Genomic DNA, 20,355 nt, shown 5'->3' on the forward strand with positions numbered 1-20,355 from the left:
CAAAAGAAGACAAAAACTGGCTGAAATGAAAAAATCCCTCAACGAGGAAACTAAAAAAACAGCCAAGACCGAAGCATGAAATGGAAACGATTCTGGTACCGTTCAGTATTCGCACCGATTTTATATTTTTATACTTTTATATGTATATGGGGATACTAAAACTACTAATCTTATATATTTTTACGCACCTTTATATATTGGAAAATATAATACTAATCTTATATATTTTTACAGTTTTATGTATTGAAAAATATAATACTAACTTCATATTTTATACTCTTGTACATCGACGGTTAAAGTGCAAAAGCTCGTAAATCGTTTTTTGATCATTTTACAGGAGTGACGAAACGCGTTTTAATTTTATCTAAAAAATGTTTAAATTATTGTAACAGTAATGTATTTCTACGACAAAAGTCTTCATTTTTAAAGGAACATACAATGAAACCATTTTGTCGAAATCGCAAAAAAAAATCGATTTGCAGTTTTGCAGTTTATCCGTGGATTCAAAAAAAAAGACAAAAAAGACACTAACACAATATATTTTGATATACTTTGATTATATGATAATAATGGGAATAAAATTATATGATAATATTGATAATGGTAATAAAAATTTTAAAATGTTGGGATTTTTTTGTTACGCCACTGGCCTGTTCCCTGTTCTGTCAATCGTTTTAAGTTGGCAGTTCCGGTAATCAAATTATTTTTCATTTCAAATAAAGTAGTAATTATTTAGTTTAAACGATGTGTTAACTGACGGGAAAGTGTGGTGTAAAATTTATACAATGCTCGAACCCAGGGACGTCTCCGAGAAAAAGTTAAACGCGGAGACTCATCGTAAGTGATTTAACCTCACTTTTTCCCGATTTACGTTTATCTTTTCAAGGGCTAATTGGCGAAGTACAATTACATCAGTATGGAAATTTCTTAGATAAATACACTGCGGAATTGAACAATTTCAAAGAAAAACTGCCAAATAACTCAAACGTGAGGTTAGAACCGATTTTGCTACAGGTTAAAAATGGTAAACATTGCGAATTTTTGGCTTATTTTCCACGTTTTAGAGTACGAAAAGCGAAAGTGTATCAGTGCTTCATTTGGTGCACTCTGATAATAAATTGTTGAGTAGAATTCTAGCCAGTTTGGCGGCGGTTTGCGAGGAAATTAATTCGCTAGTTGAGGAAGCCCGTGGTTATTATTCTATTTTCGTTTTTTATGGAGAAGGTGCGTCTTTGGGGTGGTTTTCCCAAACTACAACGTTTGTTACAGGGAAAAGCACATGGGAAAATTTGCAATCAGTCGCATCAATAGTTGATGTCCTCCAAAAGGTTAATTGTTTTGTTGAAAGATGTCACCAAGTTGTCAGTTTGTTATTCCAACAATTGTGTGCGATTCTCGGAAAAGAATTCAACACGATAAGTTCCGGAGCGTGTTTTCCGGTATTATTTCACAACATCATAATTTAATTTTGAGAAATTGATTTGTAGGAACTGTTGGACTGCTTAGCAGAATTGTTAGTTTGTTTGTTAACTTTTGATAGTTTATTTTCATCGCATAGTTTATTAAAAGAGCATTGGTCGCTGTATTGGCGATCCGTTAAGGGAATTTTACACAACCCTTCCAAGTACCAATTGACCCGTGAAGAAATCATTTCCCTTGACAAACACTTGGGGAATATTGATAGCACGTTACTCACGGGGAATATTTTTAAGGTGATTCAAACCCATACTTGTACAATTAGTGTATAATTTTTCATAGAACGCGTTAGAAAAATGTCTCGACGAAAAATTGATCCTGGTTATAAAAAACAGTAGTCTTTCCAACGAAATTTCCGCCTACATCAACCAGTTATTGACAGAGCTGGAAAAAGACGAAGAAAATGTGTTTTTCACCCAAGTTTGGTTACAAGTCAATGCTCTTGTTGTTTTGGAACATTATTTGTTTGGTACCACCGATAAAAAGTTAGTCAAGAGACTACTAGAAGTCAATAAAAAGGTCTGAGCTCGAATTATCGATTCTTTGTTTAAAATCTGTTGTTAGGCTTCCGCGTGTACTCTCTGTGGCAACATTCTCTGGTATCCTGAACATTTCCTGTTAAAACACATTCCGTCGTTTGGTAAATTCATCGATGAAAAAACTGTTGATAATGCTAGACTGACGAGAATTGCACTGAGGAGTCAAAATTTGCCTAAAGAGTCCCATTTCTTGTGCTTACAGGTAATAATAAAAAAAAAGTATCACACGGTATATCGTACTTTTAGGCATGTCACTGGATGATAGAAATAGACAGGATAACCCAGAGAAACTTGACATGTTTCGACGTGAAACACCTTCAAGAAACCTCAAATCTCCTAATCGAGGGCATTAAACTCGTGAAAAAAATCAGTGAAGTCGTAAAATGGATCACAAATCTCCATGCTGATAAAGGGCGCCCTATGGCCAAATCAGTGCTCGTTTCTTTGTGCAGACTTGTTGAAATTTTGAAATGCTTTCAGTTTATTTTCCATAAAAAATTGTTGCCTCTTGTTTACGTGATTTCGTTGATTTCGCAACAGTTATCCCACAAAGCCTTGACATTGTTACGTAATATTCGTGTAAGTACTCCGGAAATTTAAACCCCAGTATTAGTTTTTTGTTCTTTAGAAAAGCTTCACTCAGGAGAAGTCGTATAAAGAACAACAGTTGGATGTTTTGTCCGCGTTGAATGTTTGCGAGCATAATTTGAAAGGTAAATTAGAACAATTGTGGAGTTTTTTATTAGTTTTTTTGCAGGACCTAACACGAGTCAACGGATTTTGATCGCAAAGTTGTCTTTATCAGCGAGTGGGCTTTCTTACGATCATTTAACTGAGATAAGGGCTGTGATAAACCGTTTAGAATTAATTTGTTGTGTACATTCGATACTAAATCGACTATGTGATTGCTCGTTTTTATATTGGCACCAAATTTATATGTTGCCTGTGTATTTCTCAAAAATGATAGAAACAAAATCCGACCTATCTAGATATTATGTAAGTTAAATAACCCAACGAGCAATCGCTAATTTGTTAATTTCAGTTGATACTCAGTGCTTTAAGTGATTGTGCTCTTATTGCCGGAGACAAAATCTCCGCATCGACTGACGCTTGTCTCAAGAAAGACTTGTTTGGACCTTTAAATCAAATTGTTGAGACTAATTTGCGCCTTCAAACACACTTGCATCTACAATTACCACCATCAGACCCTTTCAAAAACACGCTTTCTTTGAATTTCGCCAAGTTCAGTCCTGCCAGAATGGATAAAATTTACATCAGTATCAAGAAGGAGACTGAACACTATTTGAGCAACATGTTTTATAATCTGACCACGGTGGTTCTCCACGACTGGAAAACATATGGCGAAATGAGAAGGTAATAAAAAAGAATTAAGTCGCGGAACGGAACGGTATTGATTATTTCACAATAAATAATAAAATGAATTTACATAATTTAGTAGCTTGTCGATCACTAAATTAAGGCAATTTTAAATTTATCCTACACGGGTTTAATTAAAGTGAATTTTAGATTAGCACGTCTTCAGTACAGTTTACAGACTGTGGAAGACAATCTTCCGATGCAGACATTGGAACAGGGCTTAGATGTCTTGGAAATCATGAGAAATATTAATATTTTTGTTGGGAAATATTTGTACAATTTAAACAATCAAGTTTTCGTCGAGGAGTCCAGCAATAATAAACATTTAAACACCATCAATATTTCTCACGTCGCGAACTCCATAAGAACTCACGGCATAGGTACTGAATATATATAGAGTGGTCCATAATTTTTACCATAATTTCCAGGCATAATGAACACAACGGTGAACTTTACGTACCAATTTTTACAGAAGAAATTCTATATATTTTCGCAATTCATGTTCGACGAGCATATAAAGTCGCGTTTATTGAAAGACATTCGTTTTTTTTCTGAACACAAATCGGAATTAGTTCAGATGTACCCGTACGAACGTGCCGACAAGTTTAATAATGGTATTCGTAATTTGGGATTGAATCAAAATGGTTTGAGCTACTTGGACTTGTTCAGGAAGCTTATCACACAAATAGGTTGGCACGTTATGACGAAGTATACAGGGTGTATATAAATAGGTTTTTAGGCAATGCCATGGGGTACGTCCGTTTGATCCGCTCCGGAGGTCGCCGCTTTTTAGCCGACAGCACTTGCTTCATCCCCAATTTGAAAGAAATCGACCAAATAAACGAGCTTATCAGTGAAGAAGAAGCTTCAGACTTGACAAAAAAAGCGGCGAATTGTTTAATGAGTGATATAAAAAATCTCGTCGAGAATTTTGAGGAAGCTACAGAGTATTTTAAGCTACTTGTTAAAGTTTTTATACCAGTCTTCAGAGACCCTAGTAATATACACTTGAAGAACTTTTACATAATCGTACCTCCGTTGACAATAAATTTCGTTGAACATTCCTTAACGTGCAAGGAACGACTAAACAAAAAGAACAAGAATGATGCAGCGTTCACTGATGATGGATTCGTCATTGGACTTGCTTATATCATCGAGCTTCTGGGACAAGAAAGTCAGTTGAATTCGCTACATTGGTTTCAATCAGTACAAGCAAAATTCGAGCACGATAAGAGGAAGATTGAAGATCAGAAAGCTGTGGCGAGTAAACAGGACGATAAGTTGCAACAAACTTTGCAGTTATCGGAGAAAAGGATCACTTCGTTCGAGCGCGTATGTGTCATTACCTTTATTAAAAAAAAATAATTTTTGATTTCCAGGAGTTTCGTCTACTTTATTACAGTTTCAGCAGTGCCAGAATTTTCTTCCAGACATGATTAAAGGTGCAATTAAAGCAGCCACGTACCATTAGTGCTATATAAATACGCATTCCAGTTTGTTCGCATTATTTTATATTTTATCAAACACCAATGTGTAAGCTTTTTAAAAGAAAATACGTATGTTTCATAATTATTTATTTTCATTTCCGTAAAAAATTATTTCTTTGCAGCCGCGGCTTCATCTTCTCGTTGATAATTTTGTAAAACTTCGAGTTTCTTAGCGGCAATGCGCTCTTCTCTCCGTTTTCTTGCTTCTTTGACTTTCAACCTGCGAGCGTCAGCTTGGTCACTCAACATTTTACTTCTAGCTTTCTCGGCCTTTTTCTTGTGGATGTATTCCATCAAAACTCTCTTATTCCTGAAAACGTTACCCTTCGCCTTCATGTACAAAGAATGGTAGAGATGTCTGTCGATTTTTTTCGCTTCTCTGTACTTTTTCAAGAGTCGTCTTAAGACACGCATCCGTTGAGTCCACAGCTCCTTTTGTGGGGTACGCGCGTTGGCCGTACCTTTTCTTTTACCAAACCCACAGTGACGTCCTTTTTTTCTAGCTTCAGTGTTCTTGCGGACACGGGCGCGCGAGTGTACCGCCACTGGCTTTTTGATAATAAGGCCATCTTTAATGAGCTTGCGGATGTTTTGCCCTGCAAAAAAAATTAGTTGCGTTTTTTGCCTTCAGTGACTTACTGGAGTTCGTGTTGGCAATTTCGTTAATTTCGTTGGGGTCCAACCAGACTTTCTTGCGGCCGCACCTCATTACCGAGGCGGCCAGCCTCTTCTGGAGTTTCAAAGAACTAGAAAAAAGGGAATTTTATGTGGAATCTTTTGTACAATATTCAAGAAAAATTAAAAAAGCGACGTAAATTCTTAGTTTTGTTGGGTCAATACGGGGGCATGTTCGATTTTGGGGTTATGCCTCAAAGTGCCCAAGTTTGTACGAAAAACACTTTAAAAATGTGAAATTACTAATTTCGACTCAATTTTAATTAACGATTTGTTCTTTATTTGTATTAATTTGTAAAAATTACCTCATATTTTACACAATCACGTGGAGAACTGCACTTTCAGTTTTTTTCTGACTTTTGACACTTGACAGTTGTTTGGAAGCGTGCAGTAAAACAGAAAACTGTAAAGTTCTGGTTTTTAAGTAGCCCCTTAGATGGCGGCATAAAAAAACACCAAATTTGAAAAATGAATGTTGGCCAATTCTGGTACAAGTTTTGTTGTATTGTTAAATTAATCTGTTGTACGACTTGTAAACCTTATCAATGCATAAGAGCCGACTCACAACACTGTTTTTTGGGGATATGGAAAGAAGTTAAAAACTCATTACTTCTAATCAAAGTAAATAACATTTTATTGATCAGTGATTAAATCGTGCAGTTTTTTATATGGTTTGAAAGGAGGTAGTGAGGAGTTTTGTCTGCAGTTAATTTTTTGCAGAAATTTTTTTCCTGAGGGAAATTGAAATAAAAGGTTACAACACAAACGTGTATATTCAGCAATAATTTTGTATAACATATTAAAAATACTTTCATTCAATAAAAACAATTGCAAATCCTTCTTTAGTTGCAATCACGCCGACAATTTCTACGCTCTAAAATAAATAAAATAAATACAATAACGAGTTTTTTATCTTCAAATAATAGTGAATACTCGTGAAATCGCCCATATAAGAATTAGGTAATTGTTAAAATTTGTACTGACGTTAATATATTTGACCTGTAAATAACTGCAATTCCGATAATTAGTTAGCAAATGCATCAACATTAACTGTACAAGAGTAGTAAAATGAATCCTGTGAATACAGTCCTAGGTTTTATATACACTCAGTCAATGAAAATGAGCGTATACACGTATATAATACTAGTGATCAACTTCAACAGAATTCGAGTGTTTGAATTTAGGGTAACTATCACATTTGGCAAAAAATTTGAGCTTTCAAATAGGAAACACTAGCACATATAAATGCACACGCTTTGATGAATTCAAATAAAAATGACACGTTCCAGCAGCTATAAGGTCGCGTTTTTCGCTACAAAATCAATTTTCATCAGTAACTTTGAAGTTTGGGCAAAATTTCTGATGAATTTTTGGACGACTTCGTGCGTCGGTAGCGTGTGCAGTAATTAGAAACACTGAACTGCAACTATTCATATTTTCACTACATCCATTTGAAGTCTAAACTTCACGAATTCTCGTTCTAGGAATTACGATAAAATAACATTAAACCGTGTAAATATAACAAAAAGTAAAATATATAAAGGTGTCAACTGAGCAACTGCTATAACTGGACACTGACTACTAACAATTGATTTCATAAACGATATAAAAGGACGACTGTAATTTCAAACGGTATTTCCTTTATAAGATTATCTGATTATTGTTGAATATATGAGGCTGGTTACTTAATAAATATTAAAAAATATATGTAGGGTTGTCATCAAAAATCTGAGCGACATTATTAACCACTAAAACTAACTTTTGGTACAGCCTGAAACTTGAACTCTTAACAAATAACTTTAGTCATCGTTTAGCTTATCATGGCTTTTGCTACTGCTGCGTGAGCTTTTTCGGTGGAGATTCTCCAAAAACGCTGCAGGGGCCCACCCCTCGGCTGAACTTCCTACAAAAAACAATCAAAACTCCCATTTTTCTCCACAAAAATCACGAACCTATTATTTTAACGAACCACCACCCAGCACAGCCAACTTTCAGAAGTTCAACCATGTCACCCTCGCGAATATTCACTTCACTGTTGCCAATAGCACAATAATCAGCCAACGCCACATAACGGCCACTCTAAAAAAATCAATTTATTTCAAATCAAACACGAGTTGTACATACAGGAACTGCGTTTTTATTCGGGTGCTCTTCGTCGTCACTGTTGCTGCCGTCAGACGACCAGTTTTCGCTCTCCAGGTTTTCAAGAGGCTCTCCGGGAACTGGGGGCGGTTGGCAATCCGTGTCGCAGCTCATTGCTCTTTGAGTGGTGTTCAGTGAAATGTTGGGTGCGTTCTTTTGCTTTTCCCACGATGTAGTTTGACGGAGAGGTCTAAACAAAATATTGAAATCTAAAAACGACAAATATGATCATCTTACTTGTGCGTCTGTGTGTATTGTTTGATCTTCTCCCCTTTTAGCTCCTCCAGTTGGTTGAGAAGAACTCTTTTGATTTCGTTAACCCACGACTGTTTCTGCTCTGCATTCGCTGCTTGAATCGTGTGGACTTCTTGTCGTCCTTGCAGCCAAATCTCGAATTTTCTCGCATCTCCTTTGACTGATTCCGTTAAACCAACTTGTGACATTTTCAGAATATGTTTAAAATGATATGTGGCTTTGTTATGTGACGATTTCGATGTGGCTTTGCAAAATAAAATCGATTTTTGATAAAGAAAAATGTGTCTTCGCATCGGTTTTAGTCTCAACCTTAGATCCTTCTTATTTTCAACCCAAACAGAAAACGAGCCTTGTAAAAGTAGATCTCCTTGTTGTGATAAGTCGATGGGAAATCCAGTGATTGATATTTGGTGCATGCTGTCGTTGACACATTTTAATACTACTAACATACAGTCTAAAGCTTGTTGCAACTCCTTGCAGCATTTTTCAGCTTCTGAATATCGCAGCAAGTCTTTGAGGAGTAACTGATATTTGGTTATTCTTTGAACTGGTTTTAGAAGATACGCAGCGAGAGGTAGTTTATGTCCTAGCTTACGTTGGCATGTTTGAAAGAACATATTGGCATCTACTAGAGTTTCACGAAGTTGCTCAGAGCGCGGAATGTTTTGGCAATAGCAGCTGTATAAGCGAAAAAACGTGTCCCTCTGAAAATTGATTTGAAAAAATTATTTTCATCACACTTTATTAACTTACTCGTTGGACAAAGCAGAGAGCCACCAAATCTATCGACGTTATGCAATTTTCCAGATCTTGTAAAAACACGTTAGCGTGGAAATTATAGATTTCGTCCAAATTCCCAAATATGATATTTATGTTATCTTCAAGTCCTGGGATAACCAAATGTTGTAGATCTTCAGAATTTACTTCCATTTTGTACCCCTTGAATTCAAACGCTTTTATAATTGTTTCCTTACAGAATTTTACTCACTTTTATCACTGATAATAATTCCGATACGTAAAATTTCTCGGTTTCTATTAACTCAGTCAAAACGTGGCCTGTTTTGATTTTATTAAGTTCATCGTTTTCAGGGGAAGGGTACGTATGCTCTAGCTCCAGTTCGATGTGTTTCTCTGATGACTGACTCTATAAAAAAAAGTTACTTTGAGCGGAAACACTGTAGAAATTACTTTTGGTATCTTTGAGATCCTTCGAGTTACTGTTTTCTCGGTAGGAACACTTGATTGTTTACAGACGGGCAAGACTGGGACAAACTCCGGCTCTATTAAACAATTTAGGGTTGTAATACGTTGTTTGCAGAGAAAAATGACTTCGTCGATTTTTTGTAACACCTGAAAGATTGAACTTGAAATTGAAATTATATTCGAGTTTTTGTATCGTACCTGAGCCAGTCGCGTCTTATTCTCTGCACTTATATAATCCTGTAATTGGATCATTTCTTTGGAATGGTTTTGAAAAACTTCAGTCGTCTTCAAAAATTCTTCGATTTCTTGAGCATATGTTTTAACAGTCTGTGAGTCTAGACCTTTGTCCATTTTATGAACATTCAACAACTCTAATCCCTTTGCACACCATTCATTCGCCTACAAAACATAATTAACTCAAAATCACTCACTTTTTCAACAAACCTTTTCAACGTCCTCTAAAATTTTTTTGTTGCTCATCAAAATCTCCTTCCGTTTCATCAACTTATCCAATAAACTATCTCGCATTGTAATAAGTTCACAGTATTTGGGTTCGACACATTGTAAAGGATAAAAAAATTTGTTTTGGATTAAATTTTGTCCCGAAGAAATCACTTCTTCGGCTCTTTCTATGTCTACTAAACACAATTTTTCGAAGGCGATTACATCTTTACTAAAATCATCAATTCGACTGGGATTGTCTCCGATTTCTGTCATATCGTTGACAACTTTCAAATGTGAGCTGAAGTTGATTTGTAACTCCCGAAAGTCTTGTTCGAATCGTCGCAACTCCAAACAATGTCGTAACTTTGTGGAATGTTGTTGCCAGAAATCATCAAAAGTTCGTTCAGTTTCTTCTAATTGTACCAAAAGTCGTTCGATGGCCAAAACGTCTCCCATAGTATCACTAGTGTAACTATTGTCATCTTCTGTTGATTTTCGTTTTAAGGAACAAAGGAGGTTTTCACCATGTCTGGCTGCAGACAAAATCTCCTCTTTTAATTCAGAATAACCGAGAGTTTGACAATTTAGAATCTGCTGTGTAGAATCGACGTTATTGGGTAATTCGGCTTCGTCGATAACTTTGGTAAATTTATCTAAGGCATTTGACACCTGCTTGGTTATAACTGAGAACTTCTCAAAATCCTTTCTTTGCTGCATCCATTCTTCGTGCGAATAATGCAAACTACCACCTAAATCTGCTGTTATTTGGTTCAGATCTACGTATTCGTAGAGTTCTTCTATTGTACTTAAAACTATCATACGAAACTTAAATTCGTCCTTAAAAAGTTTATTGCTAACTTCCGATAAAGCTTTCTGCAAAAAGCTCGCAGGTTTGATCACGTAGACGACGTGAATCAGACCCGGAAAGTACACCTGCAAAATTAGAATCAAGAACTTACTAATTATTTCCTTTCATTGTTAATTGGGAATTTATAAATCACCGATAAGAAATATTTTGATTGAAGCGGCTGGAAACGTCGTAAACAAGTTGAATCATGCATGAATGAACACGCCGGCAAAAATTCGCAAGGGCAAAAAGGGTACAACGCGTTTTTTTTTCACTCAAAAATGATAGTATCGATTAGTGCTAAATAGAATAACTAGAAGATATAACAATTCCAGTTAAAATTGGGATATTGTTAAAATATTTAAATATTTACCCTAGTTTAGCGGAGTTAAAAATATAACTTACAGATATTTTTAACAGCACGGTCTTGACCGAGTTCCATCTGTCTTTCCTCCTATCTATGATTAAATGGAAGCCCAGATCTGCCTCTTGGAGCCTACAAACCAAACAATATATTTCCAGCATTTCTCGTTTGTTCGTTCTTACGACGGCACTGAAGTTAAATATAACATTAATCGTTGATATTCAGCATCCGTTAACAAATGAAAATTATTGTTATCAGGGAAAGTGATAATAGGACACCCTTCCTTTGACTTTCCACCTGAGATAATAGCGTATTGTGAATGCAACAATTCGGCAACATCATTCAGTCCTAAAGGTTCCGCTTGAATGGTGTTTACCATTTCAATTTCTTCACATGGAGTTACAGGGTCATCTAAACAAAAAAAATTATTATATCACATTTGAAAAAAAAAACACAAAAATGTATTAATTTATAGACAAAAAATAAACAAACCGACCCATCACTAGAAGTGTTTTCCTGTGTTTACTTTAACTGATAGAAACAAATAATTGCAGACACCGCGCGGTGAATTTAATGAAAGCAAAACAACCGGAAAACTAACTGCATCATAGTATGTTCGTTAGTTTTTGTATTAGAGTTTCGCAGTCTTTATTGGTTTGTTCAAGTCACGTGGCGATAGCGTTTATCGCATACTTCATGCAAAACGGAATAATAAAAAAAACATAAAAAGGCAATATGGTAGGTATTGCTTCAATAGGTGATTCACTTGCGGGATGCGACAATATGAATTTTCCTGCTTTATTGCAGCATATCAATAGATATGATAAGGAAAACTATCTCTCATCTGATGGGTCCTCTCGGAGCTAATTTCACTTTTGGTCTGTCACTATGAGAGGAAACGGGAGTCTAGTTTGAAAGGTTTACTTAGCTCTTTTTGTAAAATGAAAACATAAAAATTTTATTTTGTTAAAAAATACACGTTTCTAACGCAATATAAAGAAAACCGGTGTAATTGGACAAGTCGTAATTTATTTTGGCAAGTCTGAAGATCGAAAATTCTTCAGAATGAAAATACTGTCTACTTACACAACTAAAAATTAAGTTACGATTTAATTTAAAGCAAAATAAATAACTACAGCCTGGAATTTCGTCCGTTAGCGAATTAAAATATTATTAGTCGATATTATTTAATAACGGACGAGCTCCCAGCTTCACATATACAAAAAATCGAAGAAAAAACTATGTTAATATAAAAGCCGCTACGCCTAGTTTTATTTACATAATGTAACTACTGATTACACGCCAAAGTAACAGATATAAAAATGTTTGTTTTGTGTAATCAATACTTACGTGAATTTGCAACTACAACCTAGAAATCGGACATGTAAACGTTTGCAACAAATTAAGCAACAGTGCAAATAACTTTCATTTGAAGTTATTTGCACTGTCGTGTCTACTTGGGAAGATATCACGTCAATTTGAGACTGACCCCTAAAAATATGGCGGATGCGCTCCGTGGTTACTTAATACTATTCCATAATACAGTATCACTCTTTTCCCAGTGTTTATAACTTTTTAAATCAATTAAAATAAAACAAAAAATATAGCTCCATTTATGCTGGCCTTACATTGTGTATTGCCAACTGACGATATCCCTAAGAATTTTCAATTATGTACAAATCGCCACCATAAATGCAAAAATGGAGACATCAAATTAAAATAAATACGATTTTCTTATAAATAATATCAGTCAACAAATTTTGATTAAAAATTGTAATGGAGAAATGGAAAGTCATTTCTAGAGTAGAACGGACTCCTGATTTTGACTCTGAAGCCCGTTTTGCTCTATCCGATACGGGTTCAAAGATATTCCGAAGTTCTACTGTACAAAAATTAATTTTCTTCTCTTTTTTCTTAAGAGCGTGCAAAGTATTACAATTTAATAAGCTTCCAACGACCTATATTTTTTTATTTTTTGAAAAACTGATCTCACGTCAAAAAAAAAACGATCAATGATATATTATAAAATGTCATGATTTTGCACGTTAAGCAAAACTGAAAAAAACAAACGTGAACGTGGTGTACTAAAAAAACTTGTTTTACAAATATCGCCGAACCTTGACCTGATGGAATAAAACGGGCTTAAGATTCAGAAAGAACACTTCTACTTTAGAAATACCTTTCCGCTGCTCTAGTACAAATTTCGTCCAAAATTTGTTGACCAGTGCAATATGTACAAATTGATCATTTTACATCCTGTTAAAAGTATACGGCGCATGATGTTGATTCGCCATAGTCGTCACAATATTCCCTTGTTCGTTAATAACGTATCCTGTATTGGTCAACTGATACGAATAAGCATTTGCAGGTGCATGCCCATTAGGGTTCTGTGTCCCATTGGATATGATTTGCGACACGGGAGTCACTAAGAATGTTTGTTGGTGGTGTTGAGTACCGGTACCATCGTTGGGTTGAGCGACCACAAGAGGAATAACTTGTTGTACTTCATTGTTTATCACACACTTTTGAATTTGTTGTTCTCTGGGCCGTTCAATAATCTGCGCACTTTTTTGTATCGTATGTTGATGAATTTGGGGAGTTTCTTGTTGTTGTTGTTGCTGTTGTTGCTGCTGCTGCTGTTGCTGTTGCTGTTGAGCCGGTTGTGTATGTTGCTGCTGCTGTTGTTGAGTTTGGTTTTGTTGGGGCGCTGATGCGGTTTTCGGTTCAACTTTGCAGAATTTAACGTGTGGAAACTGTTCTTTCATGAAGTGTCGGAAGGTTGAATAACCCATGAGTTTGATACCAGGTTCTAGTATTTGGCCGTATTCTTTATACGCGTCGTGGAGGTTTTTCCTAGTTACATCCCAGGGTAGTTGTATTGGTTGTTTCGTGTTTACAATATCTCGTTCCCCAGTGTATTGTTCTAAATACTGTTTTAGAAATTCCGTAGCGTGGTAATATATATCCAACGGAAACGTATTGTGCGGCTTCTTCCCGTGATTCCCATGGACTCTCGGAGCAACTCCGTGCGTCATCACATGTTTCCTTATTCTCTTGAGTTGATAGTGGGTGCAATTTTCCAGGTACAAGAAAGCGTCTAGACAAACTCTACGTCCTTGATAGACGTACTGTGCTCGGAGTCTTCTCCTTTCTTTGTGTCGTACAGTAGTGTCAGGATTCGCTAAACATGCCATCGTAACCCCCATCAAATACATATCGTGTTCACCTTTGGTTAACTCCGCAATGTTAAGTCTATGTTTGTACACACTCTCCGGATTTAATCCTCGAAAACAACTTTCATCTTGACACTCACAGCCTCTTTTAAACCTTTCTTTCACCTGTGCTGAACTCTCTTCCAACTTCGTCGAATCATTCCCATTTGAATTCGCGTCAACCAACGATTTCTTCTTCTTCTTAGGTGGTTGTTTCTTCTTGGTTGTTTTGGGCGGTGTTTTTGATTTCAGGGCTGCAGGAGTTGTTGTAGTATTCCGTTTCGGTGATTGTGGTGCTTCTTCAATTGGACTAGCATAAATCGCGTTAATATGCTGACTTCCATTATCCACTTGGATAGTATGTCCTTCCCAGATCACCTATAACTTCAGTTGTTAGAAACTAACTTTGGGGTAGTACCTCAAAAACTAAGGATTATGTACAACTACCTGCTGATCGTCAATCTGGTTTTGTTGAAAATGAGTACTCCCATCTATTGCAGAAAAAATTGAATGTGCAGCGAGAGTTACAGGTTGCGACCATTGCATTTGGGCTTCTCCTTCGACAACATCGCTTCCTGAAGGAGGATTTGATTGAAATGATTGAGATGACGGAGATTGGTTTTCATTGTTTTCTAGGATCACTTCGGATTTCTCTATTCGTTCTACAGACAGCAATGAATGTAAGACTTCGCTAGCTTCCTTTTCCGCTTCGTCGACTTGAGCCATCTGTGATAAGTAAACATTCATAACAGCAATGTTTCGGAAACGCATGATGATTTAACTTTGCAGCAACGGAATTCACGTTTTTCGGGAAAACGTCACATTCAACTTTTACGTTTTGAAAGGCGACTAGTAGTACAACTCACTAGGAAGAACTTTGTTCCTGACAAATCAATTCGCGGATAATGGAGAAAGAACAAATAAAACTGCGATATTTTTCGCGGAACAGAGCTTGGACTTTATCGTTGCCATTTCCAAGGTGAATTCAATACTAAATTTTTATGTGCTGAGCAGCAAAACGATTATAATTGGTTAATAAAGCAAATGTATGAATATAGCATGAGTAATAAAATATTTTGACTTTTTATAACACGGCGACTCAAAAAATCTCGAAATTAAAAGTTGGCGCGCAAATTTAAATTCACGGTGTGACTTTGTAATTGTCCAATCATATGCAAAGTGTTATCAAAAATCGGTACTTCAGAAGCATAAAGGAATACGTCCATAAAAAAATTTAACAAAATCAACGGAACAGGTGTTTTGTAAAATCACAACGTTTTTATTAATTTTTTTTTTCAAACATGCAATTTAAGGGTAAATTGAGAATTACTGACGATTATTTACTTCGGATCGTACGTAATCGTCGTAACCATTGTCCCAAAATTAATGTATGCATTTTTTTTCACTTGGTTCTTTAAATGCTTCTAATTTATAATTGAATTATGCGGACTTCAGTCATACTTGTTAATAAAAACTTTTAATAAATTAACAATGTTTGTATAAAAAAAAAGGTAATACAGTAGAACCTCGATTATCCTGATGCGGATTAACCGTGGAAGGGTTAAATTAAAAACCTACTTGTACTTTATTACAAACTAAATATTTTAACATAGGCCCAAATTCAGCAATTTCTATAGGCTATTGTCTATCATTTTGTGGCATGTTCCAATACACGAATTTTGGTTTGTATTCCCATATAATATACATTCATTTAACATCAATTTGAGCTAGTTTAGAGCAAAAAATCAGCTCGAAATATACACCTGGAAAAAAGTTGTTTTTATGCTTCCAATACGATATGATAGTTTGTTCCTTAAAAAACATAATTTGTTTGATTTTTTATGTTACGAGGATATTTTTTATTGTTCTAAAGAAGATCTAAAGACTAACAAAGAAGATTATTATCTCATTTTTCACGAAAATTGGAGACTGATGCTTCTGAGGTACCAATTTAATGATGCAATTTCCATGAGCCAAATAAAAAAAAAGGATATTTTTAGAGATGTTTTTAAAGAATTTGATATTAATAACTGGAATGATCGATTTAATTAATTATAAAATTCGTCTCGTTCCGATTAAAAGCCCTTAAAAATTGGATAATTATCCATGGCGATTTTAAAATGTCACTGGCGAGTAGAGTAAATAATAGTCCATGAATTTCTTTGAAATTTGACATTTTCCCTTAAAAACGTGCTCTGCACGACATAAACAAAAGATACCATAATAATATTGCTGCTTATGTTGGCTTTGAGCGAAAACAGTCTTTATGTATTACATAAAAGATCATTTTCGTTTGCCAACCGTGCAGTCACACAAAAGTGGGCCCTATTGGTATCCATTACATACACAGACGTTTTACCTTTTATTCAAATTTTATGCCATAAAGCAACCAATTTCCGCCATGAAACATAAAGTAGATTCATTTCTCTATCATTTAATATCACTATATGCACTTCACAACACTATTCAAATTGTATTTCTACGAAATAATCGCACCGGAATCGAAAACTATTCGGTTGCATTGTACGCCATATTCGCCGTCGTCAACATCTTCGCGTTCACACGATTCACTCTCACTACGCAGACGCACAAAGTCACGCACGCGCACTAAATTCCACAAAATTCAAATTTAAATAAAAATGCGAGACACCAACTTAATTCGGCGATTAAAATGCCACAAAGACGGGGGACTCCGATCGAAAACATGACGAGTTTCAACAATATTCTATTCAATTCGTTGGGTGCGTCGAATTTTAAGTTGGTTGCGGTAAATCTTGTTGCCCCGTCACACACAATTAACTCTATTAAAACATAAATTTTGCGAAGGAATAATCAGATCTTGTAATAGATTTCTGGATAAACTGTAATTTTATGTAAGAGATTGGCCCAACACGCACTTATTTGAATATTATATTTCCGATAAAATTTGGCCTCGTCTCGAATGAAATCATATTGCAGTTACTGTAAATTTTGACAGAAAAAAAAACGAAATTGGCAATTTTATATACCCGCTTATTACTTTTACTACAAACCACAAATCGACCACCTCGCTGCCTTCTAGCGGGAAAATTTAACGGTCGCGTTCCCCATTCAAACAGAACAAATTAAATTTCCGTTGGTATTAATCTACATAGATAACGGAAGATCAAAGTTACTATGTAGCTTACGAAACAAAAACTTTTGTTCAAACTAATTACCATTGCTAATTATTAATTAAATTCATATTTTTGCTCCAAGTTACATAAATTCACAAAAACCGCAAACCACTTTTTCCAAGCACGTTGAAGTATTCCACTCTACTGTGGGAAATGGCCTATAAAAGTTCCAATACGACATTACGCTTTGTTTATCGACCAACAGTGGATAAAAGACCTCACGAACGAAGAGGTTTACTCGTAAATAAACGAAAACAAACGTTGTTATGTAAATAAATCTACATATATCGTGCGCTCAGAAAAACGCGGTTAAAGAAAATTGTAACTGCAGTTGAGTCGCTTGAATCTGAGCTAGACAGCTTCAAGTTTCAAACGACTAAAACGTGAGTGAAAACAAATAAACAAAGGAAAGAATGAAAGTGATTGGTAATCTATAGAAAAACGCGAAGTAGGCTTGGAATTTAAGTGTAGTGGCAACTCTATTTGGACTTTTGGTATTTTCAGATTGAGCTCGTAGGATTTCCAAGAAGTGAAACCAAATAACAATTCAATAGAGTATTAATGAACCTGAAGTATCAAATATCTTCATAAATACGCCGACTATATCATCTGTCAGTTGTAATTAAATCTTTAAAGCACCCTCGCTTATAGAATGAATGGAAAATAAATTTATCCGAGATGCCACTAAATAGAGAAAATTCACGTTCACATTCCAGAAAATGAAAAGAAGAAAGCTGTGTTGTATTGGACAGTAAAGAATTTTGATCGTTAATTTAAACAAATTTATGCGTTTTTTAACATCTCCGCAACTGTATAATAGATTCTGATGAGTGGCTCAGGTAATAATAATAATAATTGAACTCGCAATTTCATTCTCAGTTTTTTTTCAACGATCTCGTTTTATTTTCCCACAAATTTCTTGTGAGAAACTGAACTTTATATCTTCAGTGCCCTCAACTGCAGTACTGAAAATTGTACTTCAAGTAATTAAAGGATTTATTAAGGGAATTCCAGTCGGATTTCGCTTATGAGAATAGCAATATTATAACAACGAAATATCTCTAGAACCAAGTGGAATTTCTAGTTCAATTAGAACGCAAATTTATGTTATTGGTGTTCATTTCATGAAGAATTTCACACAGAATCCAAAACTGTGCTCAATTTTCCCGTACGTCAACATATAACGGAATTCGAAGCAATTTAAACTTCGGGTAGTCGCCAGACGGCAAAAATTTTGAAGCTCCGGAATTGTCGGTGTCCGGAACTACGACAAATAGAAAGATGCGGTTTTCGCCATCTTTTTTGCTAATAATCGGGTCTTATTATTCTGAAGTTTCGAAAAAAAAATGTGTAATATTCAGTTTTACCGCTATTTTTCAACAGAATCCCCTTAAACAAAACAACCAAACTCTTAAAATCGATCTGTATAGACTGCGAGTTTGAACTGAAACTGAAGCAGAGAACACCCCAAAATGTCAAGTTTCGTATAAAATATTAAACTGTATCCGAAATTAAACCCATCTCATTTATTTATGTTCCTCAAGCTATTAATAATGTAAGAGACAACGACATGAAATCTTTTAAATAAATTATTTCTATAATAGAAGGCTTGCAAAGTTTTTTTAAAAGGGTTACTGGCAGTATTTTTTCGAACCACTCTTATCTAACAAATCGATTTTCGACATCGGTAGACAGAAGTTCATATGATATTTATAGATATTTCACGGGTTTAGGGACACCTTTTCGAAGGGCTGATACTAATATTTCTAACCAGGTATTTTTTTTATCAATCCCATAAACATTTAATAGCACGTTTGTGCATTTTTGAGTGTCCAGATTTCGAACTCGCGTTTTCCCTTTTTCTACAAACGTTCTTGGAAATTTATAGAGGTCAAAACAACTGGGTAACGTAATAACCAGTACTTTTTTTTACTTATTTTCTGTGCCAGTAACAATGTTAACAGCTTTAATTAAGTATGTAATTAAATGAGTTGTGATTTTTTGCTATGATTTAAAAACTTGACTCGCTTGACTATTACCTTTAACTACGCTCCTGGTCATTAAATTAGTTCTTCACAACCTACTAGATATTTATTCGGTTCTATTGTATTGATTAACCGTGATTACATTTCCTGGGGTTTGTGTAACCACAAATACGATATCTGGGATTTTATTATTATCATGAAGCAATTTTAAAAAGCGACATAAAGCTGAGGTGGTGTTTACTCTGTTGATTTAAATTTCGATGTGGTTAGCTTTTTTAAATTAGTAATAAAAGTAATGACAGCAGTTTTTTCTCTGTTTACACATCGTAACGGAATATTTAGGGCAATGCATATCTCATAATAAGCAAAATTAAAAAAATCATTAAATATATTGATTTTTTTACATTTTTTACGACAACGCAGGTGGTAATTCAATGTCAGCTGCAGAAGGAAATGGAAATCGTACCTTCACCTTGTAATTGCATCGATGCAAGGTGCAACGGCTGGTGCAATGAACCGCTACTAACAACATTTAAGACATTATCAATAAATGGCCACGTGACAAAAATACAGGTGTGTATACAAATTTCCACCAACCTGGAGATTCTGTGTCCAAATACGAACTTCTGGACCGGCTTACTGTGGTACGCTCCTCCATAGCTTTGGAGGAATTCCTTTTGAATTGTTCCAGGAAGAAATCGATTTGTGTTTCTAGACTAGATTCGGCCATAATTCAAATTATGGCCCAAAATTTCTTGACAACACTGACATCACAATCCACTGGTAATTCTATTGAATGGGGGCTGATATAATTCCATTTTGACCACGTCGTCGCGCGTTGCAACTTCCAAAACAAACGTGAGAATTCTACACTCCCGATTCCGGCTCTGCGTTTGCTTCACAACTGTTGTTCTGTCAATAGTGACAGTTGCAGTCGGCAGACTTGCGCCATCTATGAAACAACGGCAACTTGATCTACCATTCTTATCTTATCAGCTTATCACGCCTTGCAATATAATATCTAAATAATGAGCGCTCTTATTGATTTTTTTCACATAAAAATAAACAAGGCAGACGCCAGTCTGTTCGTAGTTCGGAGTTTTCGTACCCAATAATGTCATTAGCCGGTAAAAATAATAAAAATCCTACATTTTCGAAAGAACAAGGTAATTACGATCAGCAGTCTAGACTGTT

The 20,355-nt window shown here is 35.4% G+C and overlaps 4 protein-coding genes across 6 annotated transcripts; 1 reads left to right on the forward strand and 3 right to left on the reverse strand.

Annotated features, from left to right (window-relative positions):
* The first annotated feature begins 650 nt into the window (after positions 1-650).
* Positions 651-4,961, forward strand: SWIP (strumpellin and WASH-interacting protein). Its single transcript, XM_088047495.1, has 15 exons — positions 651-837; positions 887-1,014; positions 1,065-1,224; positions 1,270-1,439; positions 1,488-1,712; positions 1,759-1,995; positions 2,041-2,217; positions 2,262-2,594; positions 2,644-2,728; positions 2,773-3,011; positions 3,058-3,389; positions 3,543-3,772; positions 3,821-4,081; positions 4,132-4,724; positions 4,772-4,961. Exons 1-15 carry the CDS (start codon positions 786-788, stop codon positions 4,826-4,828), a joined length of 3,279 nt encoding a protein of 1,092 aa, XP_087903621.1. The 5' UTR covers positions 651-785; the 3' UTR covers positions 4,829-4,961.
* Positions 4,952-5,955, reverse strand: LOC148167143 (large ribosomal subunit protein eL19-like). Its single transcript, XM_088047496.1, has 3 exons — positions 5,860-5,955; positions 5,519-5,625; positions 4,952-5,475 (listed from the first exon to the last, which is right to left on the reverse strand). Exons 1-3 carry the CDS (start codon positions 5,862-5,864, stop codon positions 4,988-4,990), a joined length of 600 nt encoding a protein of 199 aa, XP_087903622.1. The 5' UTR covers positions 5,865-5,955; the 3' UTR covers positions 4,952-4,987.
* Positions 5,956-6,322: 367 nt separating this feature from the next.
* LOC148167144 (guanine nucleotide exchange factor DBS-like) lies at positions 6,323-20,084 on the reverse strand. Its single transcript, XM_088047169.1, has 12 exons — positions 19,759-20,084; positions 10,992-11,220; positions 10,851-10,941; positions 9,599-10,531; positions 9,353-9,553; positions 9,140-9,301; positions 8,940-9,095; positions 8,705-8,890; positions 7,934-8,655; positions 7,679-7,886; positions 7,507-7,633; positions 6,323-7,457 (listed from the first exon to the last, which is right to left on the reverse strand). The coding sequence occupies exons 1-12, from the start codon at positions 19,889-19,891 to the stop codon at positions 7,354-7,356; spliced, it is 3,252 nt and encodes a 1,083-aa protein (XP_087903295.1). The 5' UTR covers positions 19,892-20,084; the 3' UTR covers positions 6,323-7,353.
* On the reverse strand, positions 12,675-19,848 carry LOC148167145 (uncharacterized). 3 transcript variants are annotated; one of them, XM_088047172.1, is made up of 3 exons: positions 19,759-19,848; positions 14,466-14,747; positions 12,675-14,399 (listed from the first exon to the last, which is right to left on the reverse strand). In XM_088047172.1, the coding sequence occupies exons 2-3, from the start codon at positions 14,745-14,747 to the stop codon at positions 13,059-13,061; spliced, it is 1,623 nt and encodes a 540-aa protein (XP_087903298.1). In that variant the 5' UTR covers positions 19,759-19,848; the 3' UTR covers positions 12,675-13,058. The 3 variants fall into 3 exon arrangements, with proteins under 3 accessions (XP_087903298.1, XP_087903299.1, XP_087903296.1); XM_088047173.1 differs by lacking the exon at positions 19,759-19,848 and adding an exon at positions 16,381-16,617 and having other exon boundaries at positions 14,469-14,747; XM_088047170.1 differs by lacking the exon at positions 19,759-19,848 and adding an exon at positions 16,381-16,616.
* Positions 20,085-20,355: the final 271 nt, after the last annotated feature.

The sequence above is a fragment of the Gnatocerus cornutus genome, chromosome 10 (assembly GCF_029298725.1).
Source record: "Gnatocerus cornutus isolate USDA-ARS CGAHR chromosome 10, icGnaCorn1.1, whole genome shotgun sequence".
In the NCBI taxonomy this organism is placed as follows: domain Eukaryota; kingdom Metazoa; phylum Arthropoda; class Insecta; order Coleoptera; family Tenebrionidae; genus Gnatocerus; species Gnatocerus cornutus.